The sequence below is a fragment of the Marmota flaviventris genome, chromosome 15 (assembly GCF_047511675.1).
Source record: "Marmota flaviventris isolate mMarFla1 chromosome 15, mMarFla1.hap1, whole genome shotgun sequence".
Lineage (NCBI taxonomy): Eukaryota > Metazoa > Chordata > Mammalia > Rodentia > Sciuridae > Marmota > Marmota flaviventris.
The window spans coordinates 22,186,119-22,207,309 of NC_092512.1; the positions used below are offsets into that span (position 1 = coordinate 22,186,119).

General features: G+C 38.6%; 1 protein-coding gene across 1 annotated transcript in view; it reads right to left on the reverse strand.

The window, feature by feature from the left end:
* Nucleotides 1–3,671: 3,671 nt before the first annotated feature.
* The window catches only part of Slc30a8 (solute carrier family 30 member 8), a 36,947-nt gene continuing 19,427 nt past the window's right edge, over nucleotides 3,672–21,191 (reverse strand). Inside the window, exons 4-8 of the mRNA XM_027953015.1 lie at nucleotides 17,549–17,702; nucleotides 13,281–13,431; nucleotides 11,575–11,680; nucleotides 5,165–5,299; nucleotides 3,672–3,817 (exon numbers count right to left, since the gene is read on the reverse strand). Of these exons, the coding sequence (XP_027808816.1) occupies nucleotides 3,672–3,817; nucleotides 5,165–5,299; nucleotides 11,575–11,680; nucleotides 13,281–13,431; nucleotides 17,549–17,702 (692 nt within the window). The remainder of the gene's footprint in view (nucleotides 3,818–5,164; nucleotides 5,300–11,574; nucleotides 11,681–13,280; nucleotides 13,432–17,548; nucleotides 17,703–21,191) is intronic.

The window sequence follows — 21,191 nt, forward strand, 5'->3', positions numbered from 1 at the left end:
TCACATTTTCTTTATTCATACATCTGTTGAAGGGTACCTAGGTTGGTTCCACATCTTGGCTAGTGTGAATTGTGTTACTATAAACATTGATTGGCTATATCTCTACACTATACTGATTTTTGATCTTTAGGATACATACTGAGGAATGGGTAGCTGGATCATACGGTGGTTTCATTCCTAGAGTTTGAAGAATCTCCATGCTGCTTTACAGAGTGGTCACACTAGTTTTTAGTCCCAAAAATGTATGAGTGTACCTTTCCCCCACATCCTTGCCAATGCTTATTGTTATTTGTATTCTTTATAATTGCCTTTCTGACTGGTGTGAGATGAAATCTTAAGGTAGTTTTGATTTGCATTTCTCTAATTTCTAGAGATGTTGAACATTTGTTCATGTTTGTTGGCTGTTTTTATCTCTTCTTTTTGAGAAGTGTCTGTTTAGTTATTTTTCCAATTTACTTAACAAGACTCTTAAAATGCAGGAAATTAAACCAAAAATCAATAAGTGAGGGGGCATCAAATTAAAAAGCTTCTGCACAGAAAAAAAAAAGAGCGCATGACGAGAGAACCTACAGAATGGGAGAGGATCTTTGCCACCTGCTTCTCAGAGCATTAATATCCAGGGTAAAAAAAAAAAAAAAAAAACTCAAAAAACTTTACATCAAAAAATCATATACTTTTAGGACTGGGGATATAGCTCAGTTGGTAGAGTGCTTCCCCCCCCACCCCCGCCCCCGCAAGCACACGGCCTTGGGTTCAATCCCCAGCACCACACACACACACACACACACACACACACACGAAGAATCACATATTTTTAAAAGTCACAGGGTTGAGTGTTTCCTTTGTCATCTGTATTTCACTTTTCAAATTAAAAACTAGCAGAATAAATGTACATGTGCCTTGTGCACAGCCTTTCTCTGTCTGGAATGCTCTGTTCTTGGTCTCTCTAGAGAGCCTCCAGCATGGCTGTCACCCTAATGTCATGGATCCTCAGTGACCATGCATCAGTCCAAAGTTGCCTCTTCTTGTGCTCTGGTTCTTGTCATTCAAGTTCCAAATTTCTACCATCAAAGCAACCCCCCATTCTTCCTGTAGCCCAGAAGTCTCTCTGTGTGTCTGTGCATCTGTTTGGTTGTTACAACTAGGGGTGGGAGCATAACCGGTAGCTGGTGGGTAGGGCCCAGGGATGTTGCTGAGCTTCCTGTCATGCTCAGTGCAGCCTCCACAACAAAGATCCAGACCCCAAAAGGAGGAGTGCTGAGGTTGAGAAACCCTGGACTGGAGGGACCACTTACTGAGCACTCAATATTTACCACACAGAGAATCTTGTTCTTTGTGTTTATTATCCCATGTAATTCTGATTGAAATCCCCTGGTGAAAATGGAATCCCTGTTTTCAAATGAAGAATCTGAGAGAACTGAGAACCAATTTAAGGGTAGACACATGGGGGGAAGAAGAAAGGGATGGAAACTGTGTTTTCTAATTCTCTGTCAAGTTTATTCCTCCACCGTAGTTTTAGATTCCACCCATGCCACTCCATCTCCTCTATTTCAGAGCTCTGATGCTAATGATATAACCCCAAATCTAGGGAGCAAGGCCTTTTGGAAGGTCAGTTCATGACCTTTCCAATTCCTTCAGGTTACCTCTTGCTTTAGACAGACTTGTTGTGTAGACAGGGTCAAGTCCAGTGCTACCTGTGAATCACATTCAGTGATGGACAGGACACATAAAGGAAACATTGTCATCCCTTAGCTTGTACATTTAACATTTTATTTATCCCATCCTTTTGAAGAATGTACAATCATACATATTTTTCACGCACTTCTGAAGCAATGACTAATTGTTGGCATCGATTTATAGGTCGGAAACAAAACAAAACAAAAACAGAAAAAAAGTGTTCAAAGAAAGTATGGATGGGCTTTAGGACAAAATAGATCCAGCCACTTTCTGACCTGGCCTTACTTATCTCTCCTGCTTCATGTCCTTCATGTTTTTTTTAACTCACTCCCTTCTCTAGTGTACCCTTTGGCTACAAGGGCCTTTCTCAGGTACACAAATGCACCAAGTTCTTCAGGGGGTCTATTCATATCTTTCTTCTTCTAGAACATATTTCCTCTTATAATTGACTTTAATAGTACCTACGTTTTTTATTCAGCTCTCAATTTAGATGCGATTTCCTCAGAGAAACTGTTGACTTTCCTCAATCTACATAATTCTCTCTTCTTTCACATCGCAGCTCCCTGTAATATGCTCCTGGGTGTGTTTATCCATGCAATGGCTATCTCCCCCACAAAAGAAAAAGAATTCTTTGAGGGCAAAAGTCACAGCTATGTTTGAACAGCCCCCACCGAAACTCTTGTTGAAGTTGAATCCTTCTTGTGAGATCTTAATCCAACCGTGGTGTTTAGAGGTGAAACTTTTGGGAGAGAATTAAGGTTAAAATGAGACCAGACATGTGGAACCCTAATCTAATGAGACTATGACTTTATAAGAGGAGAAGAGAGCAGAGCTAGGAGGCTCATCACCTCTCCATTGTGATGCCCTTATTGCCTTGGGACTCTGCAGAGAGCTCCTGCCAGCAGAAGGATCTCACCATATGTACTCACCCGACTTCAAACTTCCCTGCCTTCAGAGCCGTGAATCATATAAATCTCTTATCTCTATAAACTACCCAGTCTGTGTAATTTAGTTATAGCAATAGAAAACAGACATTCACCAATGTCTCAGCTCATAGCAAACATAAAAAAACTATTTTTTGAATGAATGCATAAATAACATTAGAAAGTTGCTTAACATTTTTGAGTTTTGTGTCTTTTTAATACAATAATGGCATTTATTCCAACTTGTCAAAGTTATTGTTAGGAAAAAATTAACAATGGACATACATATCTAAATAGTTCATATAATAATTGAATAATAGTTAGCGGTCCATCAATATTTTTCAAAATCTGAAAGTTATGATCTTAATTCTTAACCAAATTACCTTCCATGTGACCTGGGCAAGTACTCTCCCTCTCTGTGTCTCCTCATTTTCTTGCATTATTAAGTCATACGACATGAAAACACTCAAAAATCAGTAATTTCACAATTTTCTTTTGCCCAGGACTTCTATGCAGAAAAGTAAAATACAATTCAACAGTTTCAGACACATAACAACATAATTTGTATCCAAGACTAACAGAGGGAATTTCTACCCCATTTAGTTGTGATGTTGATGGGAGCAGAAGATGTTTGCCCAGGTCACCTTAGCTAAGGGTGGTGGACAAATCAAATTCTAATGACTCTAGATTCCCTTTTACCCCTGAGGTTTGGGGGGAATTTTGTGGCTATTTGTCTCTTCCACTGAAGAGATAAGACTTTCTTCAATTCATATTTACCTACTCATTTTCAGGATGCTTTATTGGAGGGAGGTAAAACTTTTATTGCCAGTGGTTACAAACAGCTGTTATCTTGGTGCCAGTTAAGAATAACCTTTACACCCTTCCTATAATTGAACACTGCTACTCGTGTGTATAAAAGCCAATTGACGGATGGATCTATATGCATCTTCAGAATAAAACGTGCATCACACTATAGTGTGACTTTCTCAAAATTCTTCCTTTGGTTACTTATTTCTGATGTTTCAGCATGTTGTGGTCTATCAAACAGAGGAAGCTGACAGTGTGACTGAATTAGTCCCGAGGGTCTTCACAGAAAAGGCAGGCAGGGTCCTGGTCGACTGGAGACTCCACCTGAATCGTGAGCGAATGCACAGGAAAGCTATTGCTGAGAGCTCTAGCAATTCCTCTCTGGACAATCTGGCTGTCCCGGCTGGCTGCTGTTGATAAAGAACTAGGGTGAGATTAGCATTGATTACACACATGAGACATGGCTAAGACTTAAGCTTCAAATGCTTTGTCTTGGGCCTGGGGGTGGGGAGCTGGGCAGCATAGACAGAGCACTCAGAGGAAGCCACATTGGCTCTGCTATGTTCACACAGACAAGGCAGGGGACATTCAAGTGCAGCAAAGTGCCCTGTCACTATGGGAACTCTTCCTGCCCATAGTCACCTCTGGAGTCTGGCACTCCCAGGAGCTGAGTATGGAAGGAAGACAAACCCGCGAAAGAGCCAAGATATAACTGTTATTTCTTACACAGTCCTGCTCACCAGCCCCCCAGGGATCTCTGGGTTGTAGTTTTGGATTTAATTAGAATTTATATCAAGGCAAGTGACAGGAAGCAGGAAGCATTCAGAGCTCCCCACAGACCTCTCTTAGAGCAGCTAACCCCATGGCCATCTTTTTTCCTGTCCCAAATGGTATCAGGAGGCTATAAAGTCCCTTCCCCAGTAACCTGATTGTTTACTATATTCTTTCATTTGCAGTGAAATATTGGTGTAGAGAATGCTGTAAATTCCCCAAAGCCAGATCTGAGCCCCTCAGAGAAGATGAGAATGTCTGAGAAGTATAGCCCTCAAATGACGGTCACTGGTGTCCCCGTCCCTCTGCCACTAAGTAACTTCTTGAACTATATTTTAGCAGCCTAACTCATCATCCTTGGCCTAAGCTCTCTCCTGAGGCAGTGAAAGACCTCCCACTTCCTATTTCTCCCAGCTCCGAGACATTTCAGAGACAAAATCACCTTCTATTTAAAAAAAAAAAAAAAAAGTAGCTGTTAGTATAATGTCCTGAGAATCGTCTCACATGGTCACAGAATCTCCAACCATCCGGAGAAGGACCTGCCCTAATTCTCCCAGCACATCTGTTAGCTTGTTTGAATTTTATGGTTGGGGCCTCAGTCTCTCCCTCTAACATCCGCACTGAGCAGAGCATCTTATACGCAGCAGAGATTCAATCAAGATTTACTGCTAAATTCTTTTCTATATTTTTAGTGGTCAGACACCAAGCCAAACAGGTGAAGTGGAATTTTCAGAATCCAAGGCCTTGAAGTTGGGGAGGCATTTTGGGTCTTTGTATTGCACTGCAATCAGCCTGGAGAATGTCATTGGTATCATGGTTGCTGTGACAACCACCATAAACCAGTGGGTTTTCAAAGTACAAACCACTCGTCAGCTGTTTTGACAGGCAATGGATACTAAGGTCAGCCCTCGAAAAAGAAGAGAAATTACTGACTTTTCAGGAAAAGGATGGAATCTTGCCTGGGGGTGTTTACAAAACTCACTGACCTGTGGCAACATGAACAGAGAGAATCACTTGGTTCGTTGTTAGAGACCAGATGTGCAGGCTGTGCACAGAGACAACGCCATCGACTGCCAGGATGAGCTCTTTCACAACATTGTAATTCAGGTCCTTTGGTACACCTGATGGAAGGAGCAGGAGGCGTTGTTACCCAACTGGTGGAGATGGCTAACTGCACTGCCAAGCCCTCGCCAACTTGCCCTCCCCTTTTCTGGCTTCCTACTTCAAATGTTTACAAATCCGACTATTTCCAAAGGTTTACCATCAATCAGAAGTTCACAGGCAGAATCCTTGCAGGATTTACTATGCAACAATCAACAACAGTAATCATCCTTAGTCTATTATTAAACTAATTGTGCTTTTCCTAATTATCCGCGTGCACTCTGGAAAGCAAAATGAAGCGACATGGGATTTGATATTCAATGAATCCTGGGTTAGCATCCTGCCTACAACTATTGTGAATTTACTCCAATTATGAAGCTTCTCTGATCCTCAGCATATTTGTAGTAAAATAGGGATGATAAGAACAATTTGTAGATCACAGAGTTCTCTGAGGAACCCTTCAAGAGATATCGGGTCTTTGTAAATTGTAACGCTATAAAAATGTTGGTTATCTACCAGGTCACATAATGGACTGTGCTAATAGAGGAACCTAACATTGTAATACCATCTTATTATTTGATTTTTAAATTTTCCATTAGTTTACTACATTAGTCTGCATTCAGTGGCTGGGTCAGAACACGGAATAGTTTGACTGTCATCTTTGTGTCTAAAGAAACCACGTGGGGAATACAGGAAGGTGGGAAATCTGACAGTCAACCAGCTCTTCTTTTGGGCAAAGGAACTGGGTGTCTCTAATTTGGAGAAGAGAAGGCCAAGAGATGTGTGATCACTGTTTTCAAATGTTGCAAGACCTGTCATATAGAAGGTGACAGAACATGAATGTGTAAGGACAGTTTCTCTGGCTAACTTCAGAGAGAGAAACAGAAACGATGGTTGGTTGGAATAGGAAAATAGAAATCAACTCGATATAAGAATTTATTTTTGGAAAAACATTTTTGGAAAAACTTTCCAAAAAAATTTTTTTGGGAAAAATACCAATCCAGCCAGCACAACAATGGTAAAATCTTATGTTAAGTAAATCCCTATCAGCTAAAGATGACCCAAAGAGGATCTGTAGAATATATGTCTAAGAATGATTCATTTGTAGCCTCTATTTCAACTCTACATAATGCACAATGCAAACACCTGAGGTGTTTGTTAAAAGTAATAAAGATTTGGCTCCTATCTGGGCCCCCTAATGGAAAGCTCCGTGGGTGAGGTTCTGAAACCCCCAGATCTTCGAGTGGTTCTGAACCTTGTGTGCACATCAAAATTGCTGGCACAGTTTAGAAATCCTGATGACAAGGTTACTCCCAAGACCCATGAAATCAGCTCTCTGGGGAGGAGACCCAACCTCAGTGCTCATCAGGTGAGTCTTTTACACAGATGAGATTAAGAACCATGACACTAATACTTGTGAGTCCCTGAGAAGCATGACCTCACATGTTTTTCGGTCTTGCTGTATGCTAAAAAATATATCAAGACTCCCCAGACAATTAAATCTAGTTCTCTGGAGCCTGGGTATAAGTCTTTTAAAATACTTACCAGATAATTACAATGAGCATTTAGAGCCAAACCCACCTATTTATACAAATAAGGAATCTTAACCTACCTTTTTTGAGCTTTAAGAATCTTCTCATAGGGGATTTTCTCCAGATTAACTCAAAGTTTTCTAGGGCTTGAGTTTAATTGAACCCCATTTTTATTGTACCATGGAAGTAACGAAGAGCTGATCAACATATCCTTTTACTCTATGAGCAACAAAAGTCTCAGGGCACTAGAATGAAACTAAAGGAATTCTTGCCTCAGATGAATCATAGAGTATGCATGAAGTCTTAAGGCAAATTGTTATTTTCTAAATAACAAAAGTCTTTATTGAGCACCTATCATGTATAAGGTTTGTGCTAAACACTTTATCTATAACAATTATTTAATTTAAGAGTCCTAAGAAATTTATGGGCTAGTTATCGATGTTGTAGTTCCCACTTAACTGAGAAAATAGGGATTAGAAAACTTAAGAACATTGCTAAGGCCACACAGATAAGTGACAGAGAGCTCAGAATCTCTGAGCATTGACATGTCAAGCGAAGGTAAGAGTTTAGGCAAAGGAATCAAAAATTTCATTCTTAGAACTAGTGTGTGTCATCTTTTTGGGAGAGTTTCAGGTGACTCTGTGAAGACCTGTTGTCATCTAGGACCCTTGAAGTCAGGATGTCACTATAATTTGACATTTACTTTTTTTCTTTTATGGAGAACAAAAGGCCACCATTACTTATTTTATACTAAGATATAAGGTTGTCAAGCAGGAGGCATGTCTCTCCTGATGCAGATGCTCCAGCACAGCCTAGAAACTTCTTTTATTGAGGAAAAGTCTGAAAAAATATTAATGTATCCAGGAAAACATCCAAAACAGATGTTAAAAAGATAACTTCCATGGCTAATAAATAACTGAAAATAACATTCAATGCCATAATAATTAAAGAATTACATATGAAATCAATAATATATAATGCTTCAATTGTCAAATGAGAAAAGAATCACTAGTTTGATAATACTCAATGATGATGAGGATGTGAATAGGTGAGTGTTTGCACATGCTGTTAGTAGCAAAGAAATTGATGTGGTATCTTGGGTAAAAGCAGCCAATCTATCCAATTTTAAAATACATATAACTTTGAAACAAAAATACTAATTCTGTGAATTATTCCACTGATACAAAGTGTTAAAAACATGCACATATAGTAGTGGTAACCACAACATTGTTTGTAATGCCAACTGTAAGGAAAAACATTCATTCATACGGTGGAGTAATTGCAGATATGAAAAAAATGGGGTATTGTTTATGTGGTAATATGAAATATCTCCAAGTGAAGGATAGCAAGATAGAGAACAAATAAATAACATCATTTAATCTCATATTTTATTTTTAAAAAAGGCAAGCAAATGAATGAATGTTTTTGGAAAGATGTATGAATGTATGTTTACTTATTAATAGAAGTGACCCCTGAAGCACAGGATTGAGAATTTAGAGATGGAAATATGGGGAAACAATTTATTATTTTATACTTTTCTGTCTTATTTAAAAATTTTACCAGGTATGGAATTATTTTATATTAAACTAATTTAAAAAATTGGGTGTCTTCCAGTAAAGAGTTACCTGCCATTTTCATTAATTAGCTAAGATAGCCCAGATTCTGTACTGTTCCTTTAAAAATTTAAGAGAGATAATTTCCAGGGAAGAGTTTTTCTGAGATAGGAGGGGTGGAAAACAATCATCTTAAATTGTACTTCAGTTTTTCTCTGATCTTTCTGTAAGTCAGTAATTTCCATAATAGTGACAATTGCTGAAGCTTCGTACTTGGCCCTCAGGAAAGAAAATAGAGGCACCTGTGATTTGATAGACCAAATATTCCCAAGTTCAAAGTCAAAAAGTTCACTTGTTACTCAGTTTAGAAAATGGGTAGTGGATGTTCATGTCCATTATCCATTTCAGTGTAATAGCACTATCTGCCAATAATGATGGTGCCCACAAGGAGTAGAATCCTTAAATGTGTGCTTAATAGTGTTACTGAAGGTGACTACACTCTGGGACTTGGTCTACCATGACTCAAAATGATCTGGACAAAAAGAAAAGTTCAGCCTATGTTTGGATACTTTTAATTATCTGGATAGTTGATATGATGCAAACCTCCAGATCTGATTGAGATTTCCAGATAATTCCCAGAGCTATCATCATCCTTCTCCTCATGGAGGAATCCCAAAATATGATAAGGTGCATCCAGTGGTTCTCAAAGTATGGTGCTGGGACCAGCAGCATCAACATCTTGGCAGAAATTCATATTCTTGCTCTTTCAGCCCCTTCTCACACACAAGACCTACTGACCCAAGAGCTGTGGGTTTGGGTCCAGTGATCTGCCCTTCAATAACACCTCTAAGTAATTTTGATACCTCCAAAGTTTGATAACTGCTGGCTCAGTCTATCAATATTTTTAAGCAAAATCATCTGTAATATCTGTTTTTCTAATAAGTAGAATAGAAAATATGACATCATCTATGTTCATTACAAACTGTCAATATAATGATGATAAATCACCTTGCAAATATAATCAAGTAACTTATGCCTCTAATATACTTTAGTACATTGAACTTCCCTAATCTAAAACCCAAAACCTGAAATCCTCCAAAATCCCAAATTTTTTCAGAACCAACATGAGGCCACAAGAATGGGTCTCAGTCAAAATGCAGGAGCACTAAAACTATTGCATAAGATTACCTCAGGCTATGTGCACAGGTGTGTGTGAAACATTAGTGAATTTTACATTTAGACTTGAGTTCCATCTCCAAGATATCTCATTATGCAAATGTTAAAAAAAAAAAGTCTAAAGCCTTAAACACTTTGGTCCCAAGTATTTTGGATAATGGCTACTCAACTTGTACACTAAGATAACATCACTGTGAATCAGTAGATCTCCCATTTCACCCAGTATCAAATAGTTTTTCCAGTGACAAAGATGAATTTATTCTGATCAAGACTCTCTTATCTAGCTCTTCTGAGGTCATTAGTATCAATGACTGACCAGGTCTATGGCTACAGCTTGTGGCCAAGAATTGGGACTTTCTTGATGTGAGAATAATATGCAGTATAGGGTTCATTTCCACAACCTAGCTTTATAGTTCCTATATTCTAGTCAAATTAAAAAGCTTGCTAAGAAGTTGTACACATCCAGTTACCACTGTGTTCCAGAAATGATGCCATAGATCCATCTAATCCTTTCAACAGCACTGCAAGGTGAATATTATTCCCAGATTTGAATTGAGAAAACTGAAGTTCAGAATTAAGTCTAAAGTGCTAAAAACTTTCATGGCTAGGATTTGAACTGAGGTCTCTGCAATTCTATCTTTTCAATTGCACAATATCTCTCCAACCTAACTGCCAGTAAAGATGTAGCCTGGAAAGGGCAAAAACTAGCAGTTCTTCAACTACTTTTGCTAAAGGAAAAGAAAATCAGCAAAATGCATAATGTCAGGAGAGGTGGCCAGTAAGCTTTAGTCGTATGAAAAATTTCTTGACAGTGAAGGCATTTCATCTCTTCCTGACTAATTAGAAGACCCCAGGAGCTAGATCAGCCAGGAGAGTCATCAGGACTAGACTCTGGCTGTGTTGAATGAGGTTAATTAGCATGAGATCCTACCAGGGGGAGAGCAAGTCAAAAAACATCACCTCTTCAGCACACCCCGGGGACCACCTATCTCTCTTCCCCAGCTGTTCAAATTCCCACACCATTTCTCAGTAGCACTTCAATTCCATTTCTGAGTAATTATTTGAATTATCTCTTTCTCCCCTCACTAAAGTTTCACTCTTGAAGACAGAAACAAGTCTCAGCTCATCTCTGTAGCTCTAGTTTTGAGCACATGATCCAGCAGTCAGAGCTCAGTAAGCACTTGACAAATAAGTCACCCTGGTGTTCTTGTACTTCAAGCCACAATCAGACATAAATGTTCAGATATAATGTTGCCTGAGAGGTAGATTTTTATTGTCTTTCTTAAGTCTTCTCCAGGTATAATTAGGAATATAATTATATTTTGGCAATATCTTTCTCCACTGTTAATGTTTATACTTACTGTTATGGTTTGGATGTGAGGTGTCTCCCAAAAGCTCACATGTGAGACAGTACAAAAAGGTTCAGAGGTGAAATAATTGGGTTGTAAGAGTCTTAACCCAATCAGTGATTTAATCCCTTGGTAGGGATTAACTGAGTGGTAACTGAAGTGATAGGGTGTGGCTGGAGGAGGTGGGAATTGGGGTGTGGCTTTGGGGTATATATATTTTTATCTGGCAAGTGGGGTCTCTCTACTTTCTGATCACAATGTGAGCTGCTTCCCTCTGCCACACTTTTCTGCCATGATGTTCAGCCTCTCTTAGAGCCCAGAGGAATGGAGCCGGCCTTCTATGGACTAAGACCTCTGAACCCATGAGCCCTCAAATGAACTTTCCTCCTCTACAAGTTGTTCTGGTCAGATCTGTTAGTCACAGCAGCAAAAACACTGATTAAAACACTTACCATATTTATGATGTGGGATATTTAACAGTTGCTCGAGATACAAGTAGAAGCCACTTTTTATCTGCTCCCATATAAATAAAAATCAAACGTTCATTTTCACAAAAAATTCCTTATCAGCTTTTAATTTTTCCCATAATACAAATTAACAGTGAGCACACCTTGCAGCCATCCCCTTGTGTGATCATAGGGGAAAAAAGCATTGATCTTAGGAATAATCAAGAGATCCCTCCTACCTTCCATAAGTAAGATGAAGAAGTCCTTTAAGATCATGACAGTGCTGGCCAGCACCAGAATGGAGAAGATAAATGTGCAGATTGGGTCAGCTATTTTGTAGTCTGGCTAAAAAACAGCAATTTTGGTTAACTGAATTCATAGTTCTCTTGGAGAAAGCTTGATTAATAAAATAGCTGCAGTTCCCTGTTTCCTTCTTTCCCAGTCACACATCTGTCCCCCTGACACTTGACATCCAACACAAAGGCAAGATGTCCTTTCTGAAGACTCAGTCTGTCCTTTCAGCTCTAAATTACCAGTGACCAAAGAGTAGAGACTATTCAAAAATGAAAGTGAAAAACATTCTTAAGAGGCCTGATTTAAATTCTCTTAATATAAGTACAGATATGTATAAAAAACAAGCACAAAGATGCCCGCAATGTGCAATGACTGTTCAGCCTTAATTATGATGAGGACAAGAAAGGATATCATTTACTGAGAGGTTGCATTTGTCCCAAGTGCAACCAGCCCTTGGTCTTGGTGTACTGGGGTTAGTCTCTTTCTTTCCTTCTCCTCTATTACACATACTCTGAGATAGGTATCTGTGACACAGCCCTAAGGGTCTAAGCAAAGGTGTCACTCCTGCTGTCTCTCTCTCTCTCTACTGGATCCCATAACTTTGGGGTAAAACACCTACTGTTCTTCCCTTGATGAAATTCAATGCCACAGGCAAGTCCAGGCTCCACTCTCTAAGAAACCCAGCATCAACCTAACCTTTGTAAAGGGTCTCTCAAACTCCACTAATTCTTCCAAGTTTAAAATAGTTCTGCCTTAGTCTTGAAGTTTTCAAGGAATATTTTCTCAAATTTTCTCATATTTTTATATCTTAGGAAAAACAGTAAAGAGTCCCTGTAATTTGGACCATCATGATGCAAAAGGTGAGCTAAAAGCTTCCTTCCTTCTTTGCCCTCCCCACCTGTCTTTACCCACCCCTGTTCATTCTTGATATTAACAGATAGCAATCTGTAGATCATATTTATTTGTTCAGGGTGAGAGGGTTCTTGAATTAGAATCCTGCTTTGGGGGAACCAAACCCTTCTGCCTATGAGCAATATTGGTAGGACAGGTGAATCATCAGGTGCTTAATCTTCCCCAACCAGGAGGCAGGCACAGGACCCAAACTAGGGTCGACTGGACTCCCCTTCCAAGAAATATAAATCCTCAGCAGCGACAAGAACAGGAAGAAAAAATTGGTCAAGTCACATTTATTTTAGCATGGTGCCTGAGACAGAAGTTGTTATTATTTCTGAAATTTAGATACCAAAACTTGCCCATATTTCTACCTTGATTTCCGTCCTGAAATACGTTCAATAGATTTCAGCCAATACACGTGTTTATTTATTTATTTTTTCTTAAATGAGTCAGAGATCTTTTCTGTTGCTTACTACCTAAGAACTCTAAGGTATTAATAGTTTCATTGTTGTCTACCTTAACGGCATGGCGAAAGGAACTGCTTTTTTTAAAGATTGGCAGTCCAATAGTTAAAGACATAGTTCTTAGGACTTTGGGAAAGACTCAGGTTTCAGGCTTTGAGTGTTTGTTTTAATCTCACAAAGCAGTTTGTATAGGTAAACTCAGATAAGGTTGTTGGTATTTGCAATATTGGAGGGTCAGCCTCTGTGCTAATGCATGTAATTACTACAATATGGGTACATTCACATGCACTCACCTTAAAGTAGATAATAAGAGCACTGATTAACACACTGATGCTCTGAAATACATCTCCAAGGGCATGCACAAAAGCTGCTCTGACACTGGCGTTAGCTTGTACTTCATTGTGATTGTGGACAAGGTGTCTCTGGTGCAAAACCACAGCTAGTCTGAAAGACAACAATGTTCTTGGCACACGTGAGATTAGCCCTTACAAACCTAGGCAGCAGAACAAAGGAGCTGACAATAGCACGCATTATTCAAAATGGCAGGTAGTTTAAAAAAAGTATGCTTTACAATGTATCATTTTGGAGTTATGTTTGAATACAGGTGTATCACAGAGTTTTAAATTTTTCACACAAGGACAAACTATAAAAATTTACCTCAGTTTTCTCATTCATCCACATAATGTTATTCTCTTTCACATTAAAATGGGAAAGCAACATTTCTTTGATAAAAACCAAACATTTTACAATAAAAAGGAAAAATTTCATTCATCTACTAAATGTCAGCCACTGATTTATACTTAAAGCTGAGCTTGAGAGAGCTTGATTTAATATACTGGTTTCAAATGCAAAAAGCAATGGAAAGAGAAAAAACAAAATAATAGTGAATGAATCTCATCATGGGATGTTTTTTTAAACTTTTATTTTACTTAATTTTGTTCATTTCTATGAGCATTTAAAATTTGAATAATTTCTTAATGGCATATGGTGAGAGTGTTTTGTGTATGTATATATAGTTATTTATCTAGAAGCAAAGATACATTAATATATTGTAAAAGTACTTGTTTATGTACATCACGCGTGCACACGCACATACATATACAACGTATTACAAAGTGTAGCATCTCTTGTCCAAGTCAAGGTGATAAAGTAGTAGTCACTAAAAATTATGCAACTGATTCTATTTATCTATAACATTCACAAAGTTTATACTAGATATAAAAGGAGAATTGTTTCACTGATGGTCAACCAGGAATGTTTTGCCAAATACCCTTTTTGAACATTTTGGAATAAAGACTTTTTAAAAACCTCTTATTGCTTGGGACACCATATATATATCTAGTCTTTTTGCAGGTAAAAGTGTTTGTTAAGTCTTAAGCCATCACCACAAGGTGGAATGACTGCTATGTGCCAAAATATGATCATTACAGAAGGCACAGTTTTCAGATTTTTGTGTTTGGATAGAAACACCTTAGCTATGAGTTACAATTCAAAGTTAGACAGCCCAATGTGACTGGCAGTTAACAGACACTCTTACAGATTTGCCATATATGATCATCACAGTGTCATTCACCCTTTTACTTGTTTTATTTAAAAAGGTAAAACTTTCTTAAGAACTCGTGCACCAAGTGCTATTAAATACTTCAGTTATATAGTGAATAAAAATATATGCATTCCCTCCCTAGTGCAGCTTTAACTGTGTTAGAGACAGCAAAGATTTTACACACACACACACACACACACACACACGTGTGTGTGTGCATGCACGCACATGCGCCTGCACACACAAACTAACACAAATGGAAATTTCTAATTATAATATGGTTACTAAGAATTGCTGCTATGGATAATGCCAACAGAGGAGCCTGACTTAGAGAGATATAGCAAGTGAGCTGAATTTAAAAGGTTATGAAAGGAGGGAATATTTTAGGCAGAAAAAAAATAGCCTGCAATAGCCTTAAAGCTCTGTCTACACCCTTCATCACAGAACCCCTTCACCACTTCTACTAGAATTTTCTGTCTGGATTTTGGGTCCCCAAGGAATAGATTTATTCCAAATTTATTTGCAAATTGCAATTATGATTTCTTCATATTCAATCACTACAATGTCTTGCAGAATTTGCAACCTGCAATCTCAGTTCTTAGAGAAAACATTACAGTCACTCAGCACCTTTATCCATAAATAACTATCTGTTTGCACAAGGAAGGCAGGGCTTTTCAATTCCCTTGTCTTTCTAAGAATGAAAAGTACTTGCAAGGTTAAGGTCAATGTTCAAAAGCAGTCGCAGTAAAAAGAAAACTTGGATGGTATCTATTTTGAAAGTCAAACTCCATCATTAAAGTCCCAGATTGATGTGGCAGTTGGCTAGGGATATCCTTCATCTTTGTGTATCATTGACACAACCTATGTGACATATGATTCTTGGGAAATTATTAATATTTTCATTCTTCCTGCTGCCTTGAGGACATATTGTTCTCCTTATGTAAAGATGATGTTATTGACCCCCAGTCAGCAGTACATGTGCTCTAGAGCATTTATCTCCTCAAAATGATAGATTTGCATTGATCTGCCCACACTCTTTCTTCCAGTGCCAATGTGAAATGCAGTTTCAGGTTAACTGGTAGGAGAGAGGATCTAGCTAGTGATGGCAGATTGAACATTATTCTGTTGATCGTTTAGCTCTGAGACGGAACAATAGTTCATGAACTGAGAGGTGGGGGACCGCAGCCCCAGGATGTAAGACTTAGTGACACAAGGCAGCATTTGCGAACTGAACGTGCTCAGCTTGCTTGTCCCTGAATTCCAGAGATTCCATTGTGCCCTCTCTTAGAATCCTCGGTTCAAAGCACCATTCTTCCATCGCTGTCTTCTTCACTCCCATGTAAACACTGACCTCATGACATGTATCAAGCTGCACTGCAAGATGGCTAGATGACAAGTAGGTAGTCGTGGTTGAATACCAGAAATGTTTGGCACCAGTAGCATTTTGGATTTTTTGAGTTTGTCATATCTTAGGATATTTGCATAGACTTTATAAATGAAGCATCTCTAATCTGAAAATCCAAAATGCTCAAAAATCTGAAACTTTGAGCAGATGTTGGTGTTCAAGAAGTTTCTGCATTTAGAACATTTCAGATTTGGGGTTTTGGGATTAGGATGTTCAACCCGTATATGAGTCTCCTATTAGTGCTGTAACATTACCACAAACCCTTAATATCTTAAACCAATGCAAATTTATTATCTTCTAGTTCTGGGAATGAGAAGTCTAATGTGGGGTTGCAGGACTGCATTCTTCCTGATAGATTTGTGGGAAGGAATTTATTTTCTCGCCTTGTCCAGTTTCTAGAGGCCACTTCTATCCCATGGTCCCAGGTCCCTCCCTCCAGCTTCAGTGCCAGCACCAGTAGTGTAGCAGTGTAGCATCTGCTCTTCTCTCTGAACTTCTACCTTCCTCATTTTAGGACCCACATGGCTGCATGCGACCATGTGGAAAACCCAGCATGATCTCCTCATCTGAGAATCCTACTTACATTTACAAAATTATTTTTGCTATGTAAATTGACATGTTCAGAAATTCCAGGGATTTGGATGTGGGCATATTTGGAGTGTCATTTTTCTGTCTTCTACAGGTGATAGGTAGATAGGTAGTGGATTGTTGGTAGATAGATAAATGGATGGATGGATAGATAGTTTTAGAATTAGATCATCAAGTAAGAAGGGGAAAATTAACCCAAAACTATCAAAACTCTGGGATACAAACTCCACTGTCATGTGTAATCCAGTAGTTAACTTTGGGAAGAGCAAACCTATACGCAAGAGATTTTCAATCATCATTTCTGATAAGATTGATTTAAGGTTGTCTGGATGAGAGAATGGGTAGAAACTAAAGGGAGAGTCTAGCTAACATATCTTGAAGAATTTTCATGCAGGCATAGTGAAGCAAAGAAAAATATTGGTTTTGGGGAAAATAAATTCCCTTTTATTAGTTCTGTGATAATATACAAAACTAATGGCAACTTTATGGGATATTGGAAAAGAGCATTAAAAAGTAGAAGGATAATTGAAGTGAATAAACTCTAAGATGCCTTTTAACTCAACTTTCTGGGAACTCATAATCTGTTTCAGCCAAAAAAAATTAAAGAGGAGAATGTATTATCCCCAATGGAACCATCAACATGCACGGAATGGCTTGGAGCTCAATTCTGGGTCTGTGGTTCTGGATTCAAACACTGACTCTCCATAACTGGCACTCTATTTCATCCACTGAAGTGCAATTTCCTAATCAGTGAAGTTGGGGTGCTGTGAATCCTAAGCCAGATAATGTGTATCAAAAGATCCTGGCTCTGTCTCTGGCACAGTGGAAACTTTCAAAATGGGTAGGTCATAGAAGCCAATATTTAAAATCTCTTTAGTCTGTAGCCTTAATATCACTTTTGGAGCCATTGGAACACTGTGTCAAATCTGTTATCATCTTCACAAGTAGATGAGTTTCCCAAAGAGTCCTCAATTAGACAGGGTTGATGTTAAACCATATGGGCTCTTTGCATGGGGGCAACTTACATAATATTGGCCACAACTGCGCAGCCCGAAACGACGATCATCACGGTCGCCTGGATCTGGTAGTCAGTGTACAGCAGGCGCTCACAGGCTAGGTACACCAGCACACCAGTCACCACCCAGATGCAAAGGATAGACAGCAGGGCACCAAGGATCTCTAGGGATGTAAACACACAAGGACACTCCTCACAAATGACCCACACATCACCTACTTATACTCGAGTCAAAAGATTGCTTTTCTCCCTAGAGAAAGAAGCTTCAAACTAGTTCACTCAGTGATTCATGAAGCAAAAGTGTGGGTGGATTTTAGAGCTGACATGAGGCACTATAATGTTGCATTCGTAAAACACCAGTGTCTGAGTTCATTATGAGCCACATTTCTAAGCAATTTTAGCATCTTTAGAACATATTAATTGCTGCCTGCCCTCACTGTTTTCCTCAGGGATTTTAATTTAAACAGGTGCTAAAATGATCGAAACTTATTAGGGGATGAAATAATGAGACACAAGGAGTAAAATGTGTTTAGAAACTCTTAATTTTACCATAAAACATTTACAACTTGCCAGTACCGGCACCTTTAGTGAAATAAAATCGTACTTGATGAAAATGAGTTTCATTTGCCAACCCGACATATTGTAAACACAAAGGCAAGCTCAGAGCCTTATCAACACTCTAACTGCCTTTTAAGAGCAACTGCAAGGAAAAGAAGCATCAGAACGGAGACAGTTACATTAATATTAAAGGTAAGATAGTGTTCAATCTACCGATGGAGGAAAGTACCTTTGCTTACTTAGGCATGGCTTAACACCTACCCTGATCTTTAACTCAGCCTCTTTAGTGGATTCCAAAGACCTACTGGGGTCTAGAAATATTCTGTGAATCACTGGTCAGGTACATTCCATACTATCATCCTTACCTGCTTTAAACTAATCTCAGATGTCAGTTCCCTGTAGTCTGGGTGAGGTAAAGCGCTACTACCCAGTATGCAGCTATTATTTCTCAGACCTCTGTCAAACAACCTTTATGGCTTTTTCCATATTCACATGCCACCTGTCTCATTAGTCACTTCATGTTTTCTTCAAATAAATTCAACTTTGCACCCTCAGCTTCTTCCTAAACAAATTTATCCATGAAATTATGAATTTGATGTGGTAGTTTATTTTCTGATGCGTATTAGGATGTGTAATTATTGTCCTTATGACAGTTAAAATCATCTACTATCCATCCATCCACGGAATATTTCTCATACTATGGGAAAGGCTGGTGCAGGTATTTAGGGCATGAGTTCAAGTATCAGATGCAGATGGTCTGTCAGTGACTGACCATGTGACTTTATACAAGTCACTTGACCTATTTGAGCCTGAGTTTCCTTATCTATAAATAATGCCATATATGGGGCTGGGGTTGTGACTCAGTGGTAGAGTATTCAGGTAGCATGCATGAGGCACTGTGTTTGATCCTCAGCACCACATAGAATTAAAATAAAGGTATTGTGTCCACCTAAACTAAAAAATAAATATTAAAAAAATAATGCCATATATGTATAACATATATGCTATGGGTGGAACTGTGTTCCCCCAAAACTCATCCATTGAAGTGCTAACCATTAGTACCTCATACTGTGAACTTAGAAATAGGGTCTTTGAGATATAATTAGTTAAGATGAGGCCATATTGTAGTCCCATAATCCTATATGACTGTTATATCTATTCTAAGAGGAAATCTGGACACAGACATGCACACAGGACAAATAACATGTAAAGATTAAAGCAGGGATCTACAAACCCAGGAACCCCAGCAGCTCAGAGAGAAAGATTTCACTCACAGTCTGAAGGAACCAATCTTGCTGATGTCTTGATCCTTGCTTTCTGTTTTCCAGAACTGTGAGATGAAAAATTTTTATTTGGGCCATCCAGTTTGAAGCACTTTGATAAGGGAACTCTGAGAAACCAATATGACATATAGCAAACACTCAAAAAATATTTATTCTTTTATTAGTCTGCTCAGACTATTTAAAACTCCCTTTGCAGAAGTTAATGAGGACCACACTCAAGAATTTATGGTTATCTAGAAACAGAGATTGGATTCAGAGATATCGAGTCCCAAATATCCTATCTGTAAGAATCCAAATAAGGATATGGAAATAGAGCATGTCTCACTCTAAAGCCAGGAACAGAGAGATACAGTGAGACAAGGAGCTGGGATGGTAAAGCCCAAACACCAAGAAACAAGAGTCAGGTCTCAACAGGACAAAAATCCAAAAGGAACTAGTTAAAATAAAACTAAATTAAAAAGCACCTCAGGAACCACTGACAAATGGTACTATGGTTGCTAAGAAAACCATGAGATGAGTAAGGCCATCAGGTTGGCCAGACCAGTTTGTGGGTGGACTAGGATGGGCTCATTTATATGTCTACTTAACATGATAGCCATCCTTCATGTGTGGCTACTTAAATGAAAATGTTTAAAATAAAAACCACTCTTATTCTTCAGTTGTACCAACCACATTTAAAGTTCTCAATAGCCATATTATACTCAATTATGAAATATTTTCTCTCGTAACAGAGGGTTCTTTTGAACAGCCTTGGTCTTCTGGAATATCAACGTTCATGGATTTCCATGACCAAGTTGACGAAAGGCATTAATGATCTAAATTCTGAGTCCATCCTGTCTTTACAAACTATCCTACATTTACAAAACAGCTATGATTAATGGAATTGGTAAGAATGAAATACATGCAAAAAATTATATAGACAAATGATAGGTTCATGGTTTTCAGGTGTGGCTCTGTTCAGGACTGGTGGAAGCATTCTCAGATTATACGGTGACAAACTCTTTATTGCTTTTATTATCTCATCTCTCTCTGAATGATAAAGGGAAAGCAATCCCAAAATATCTGCAATGGTAAATTGTTTAATATGAAATTAGAACTTCCTATCACTCTAAACTTGAAAACCTGTAGTCTGTAGTTAGTCTAGGAGTTGTGGTCCTCATCCATCAGTACACTTCAGTGAAGGCTAGCAACATGGATGCCCTTGCTCTGCCCTCTTCTCCTTTGTATTGATTTTCTCGAGCAATGTAAAAACATGGAGCTGTAACTTTTGGTTCCCAGGACAGAGGAGGAGAAGTAGAATTGCAGTTGTTGGGGAGAAAGAAATGGTAGGTGAATTTGTAAAAATGAGCCAAAATTAGAAGGTCCCAGAAAGTAAACCTTTGCCATGAGCCAGGCCAGTTCCTCGATAAAAGGAAGCAATTACTCAGTGGAAGAAAAAGCTCCCCAAAGTGAAATTTCATTTCTTGCTCCTCTTCATCTTTTTTTCTTCTGTTGTTGTTGGTGATGACTGATTGAGCAACATAGTCAGACATTCTCTGATGACTTTCTTAGTGCATTTTTTTTCTGCTAACAAAAAGGATTGGGTGATTTATCATGAGAGGAGATTTATGTTTTCACAGTTCTGGAGGCTGGGAAGTCCAAAGAGCAAGGTGTCAGCATCAGGCAAGGGCCTCCATGCTGTATCACAGGATAATAGAAGGGCAAAAAAGCATGTACAAGACAGAGATAATTGGGCCAAACTCATCCTTACATCAGGAACCCTCTCCTGCAATTAAGGCATTAATCTACTAGTTAAGAACAGAACCCTCATGA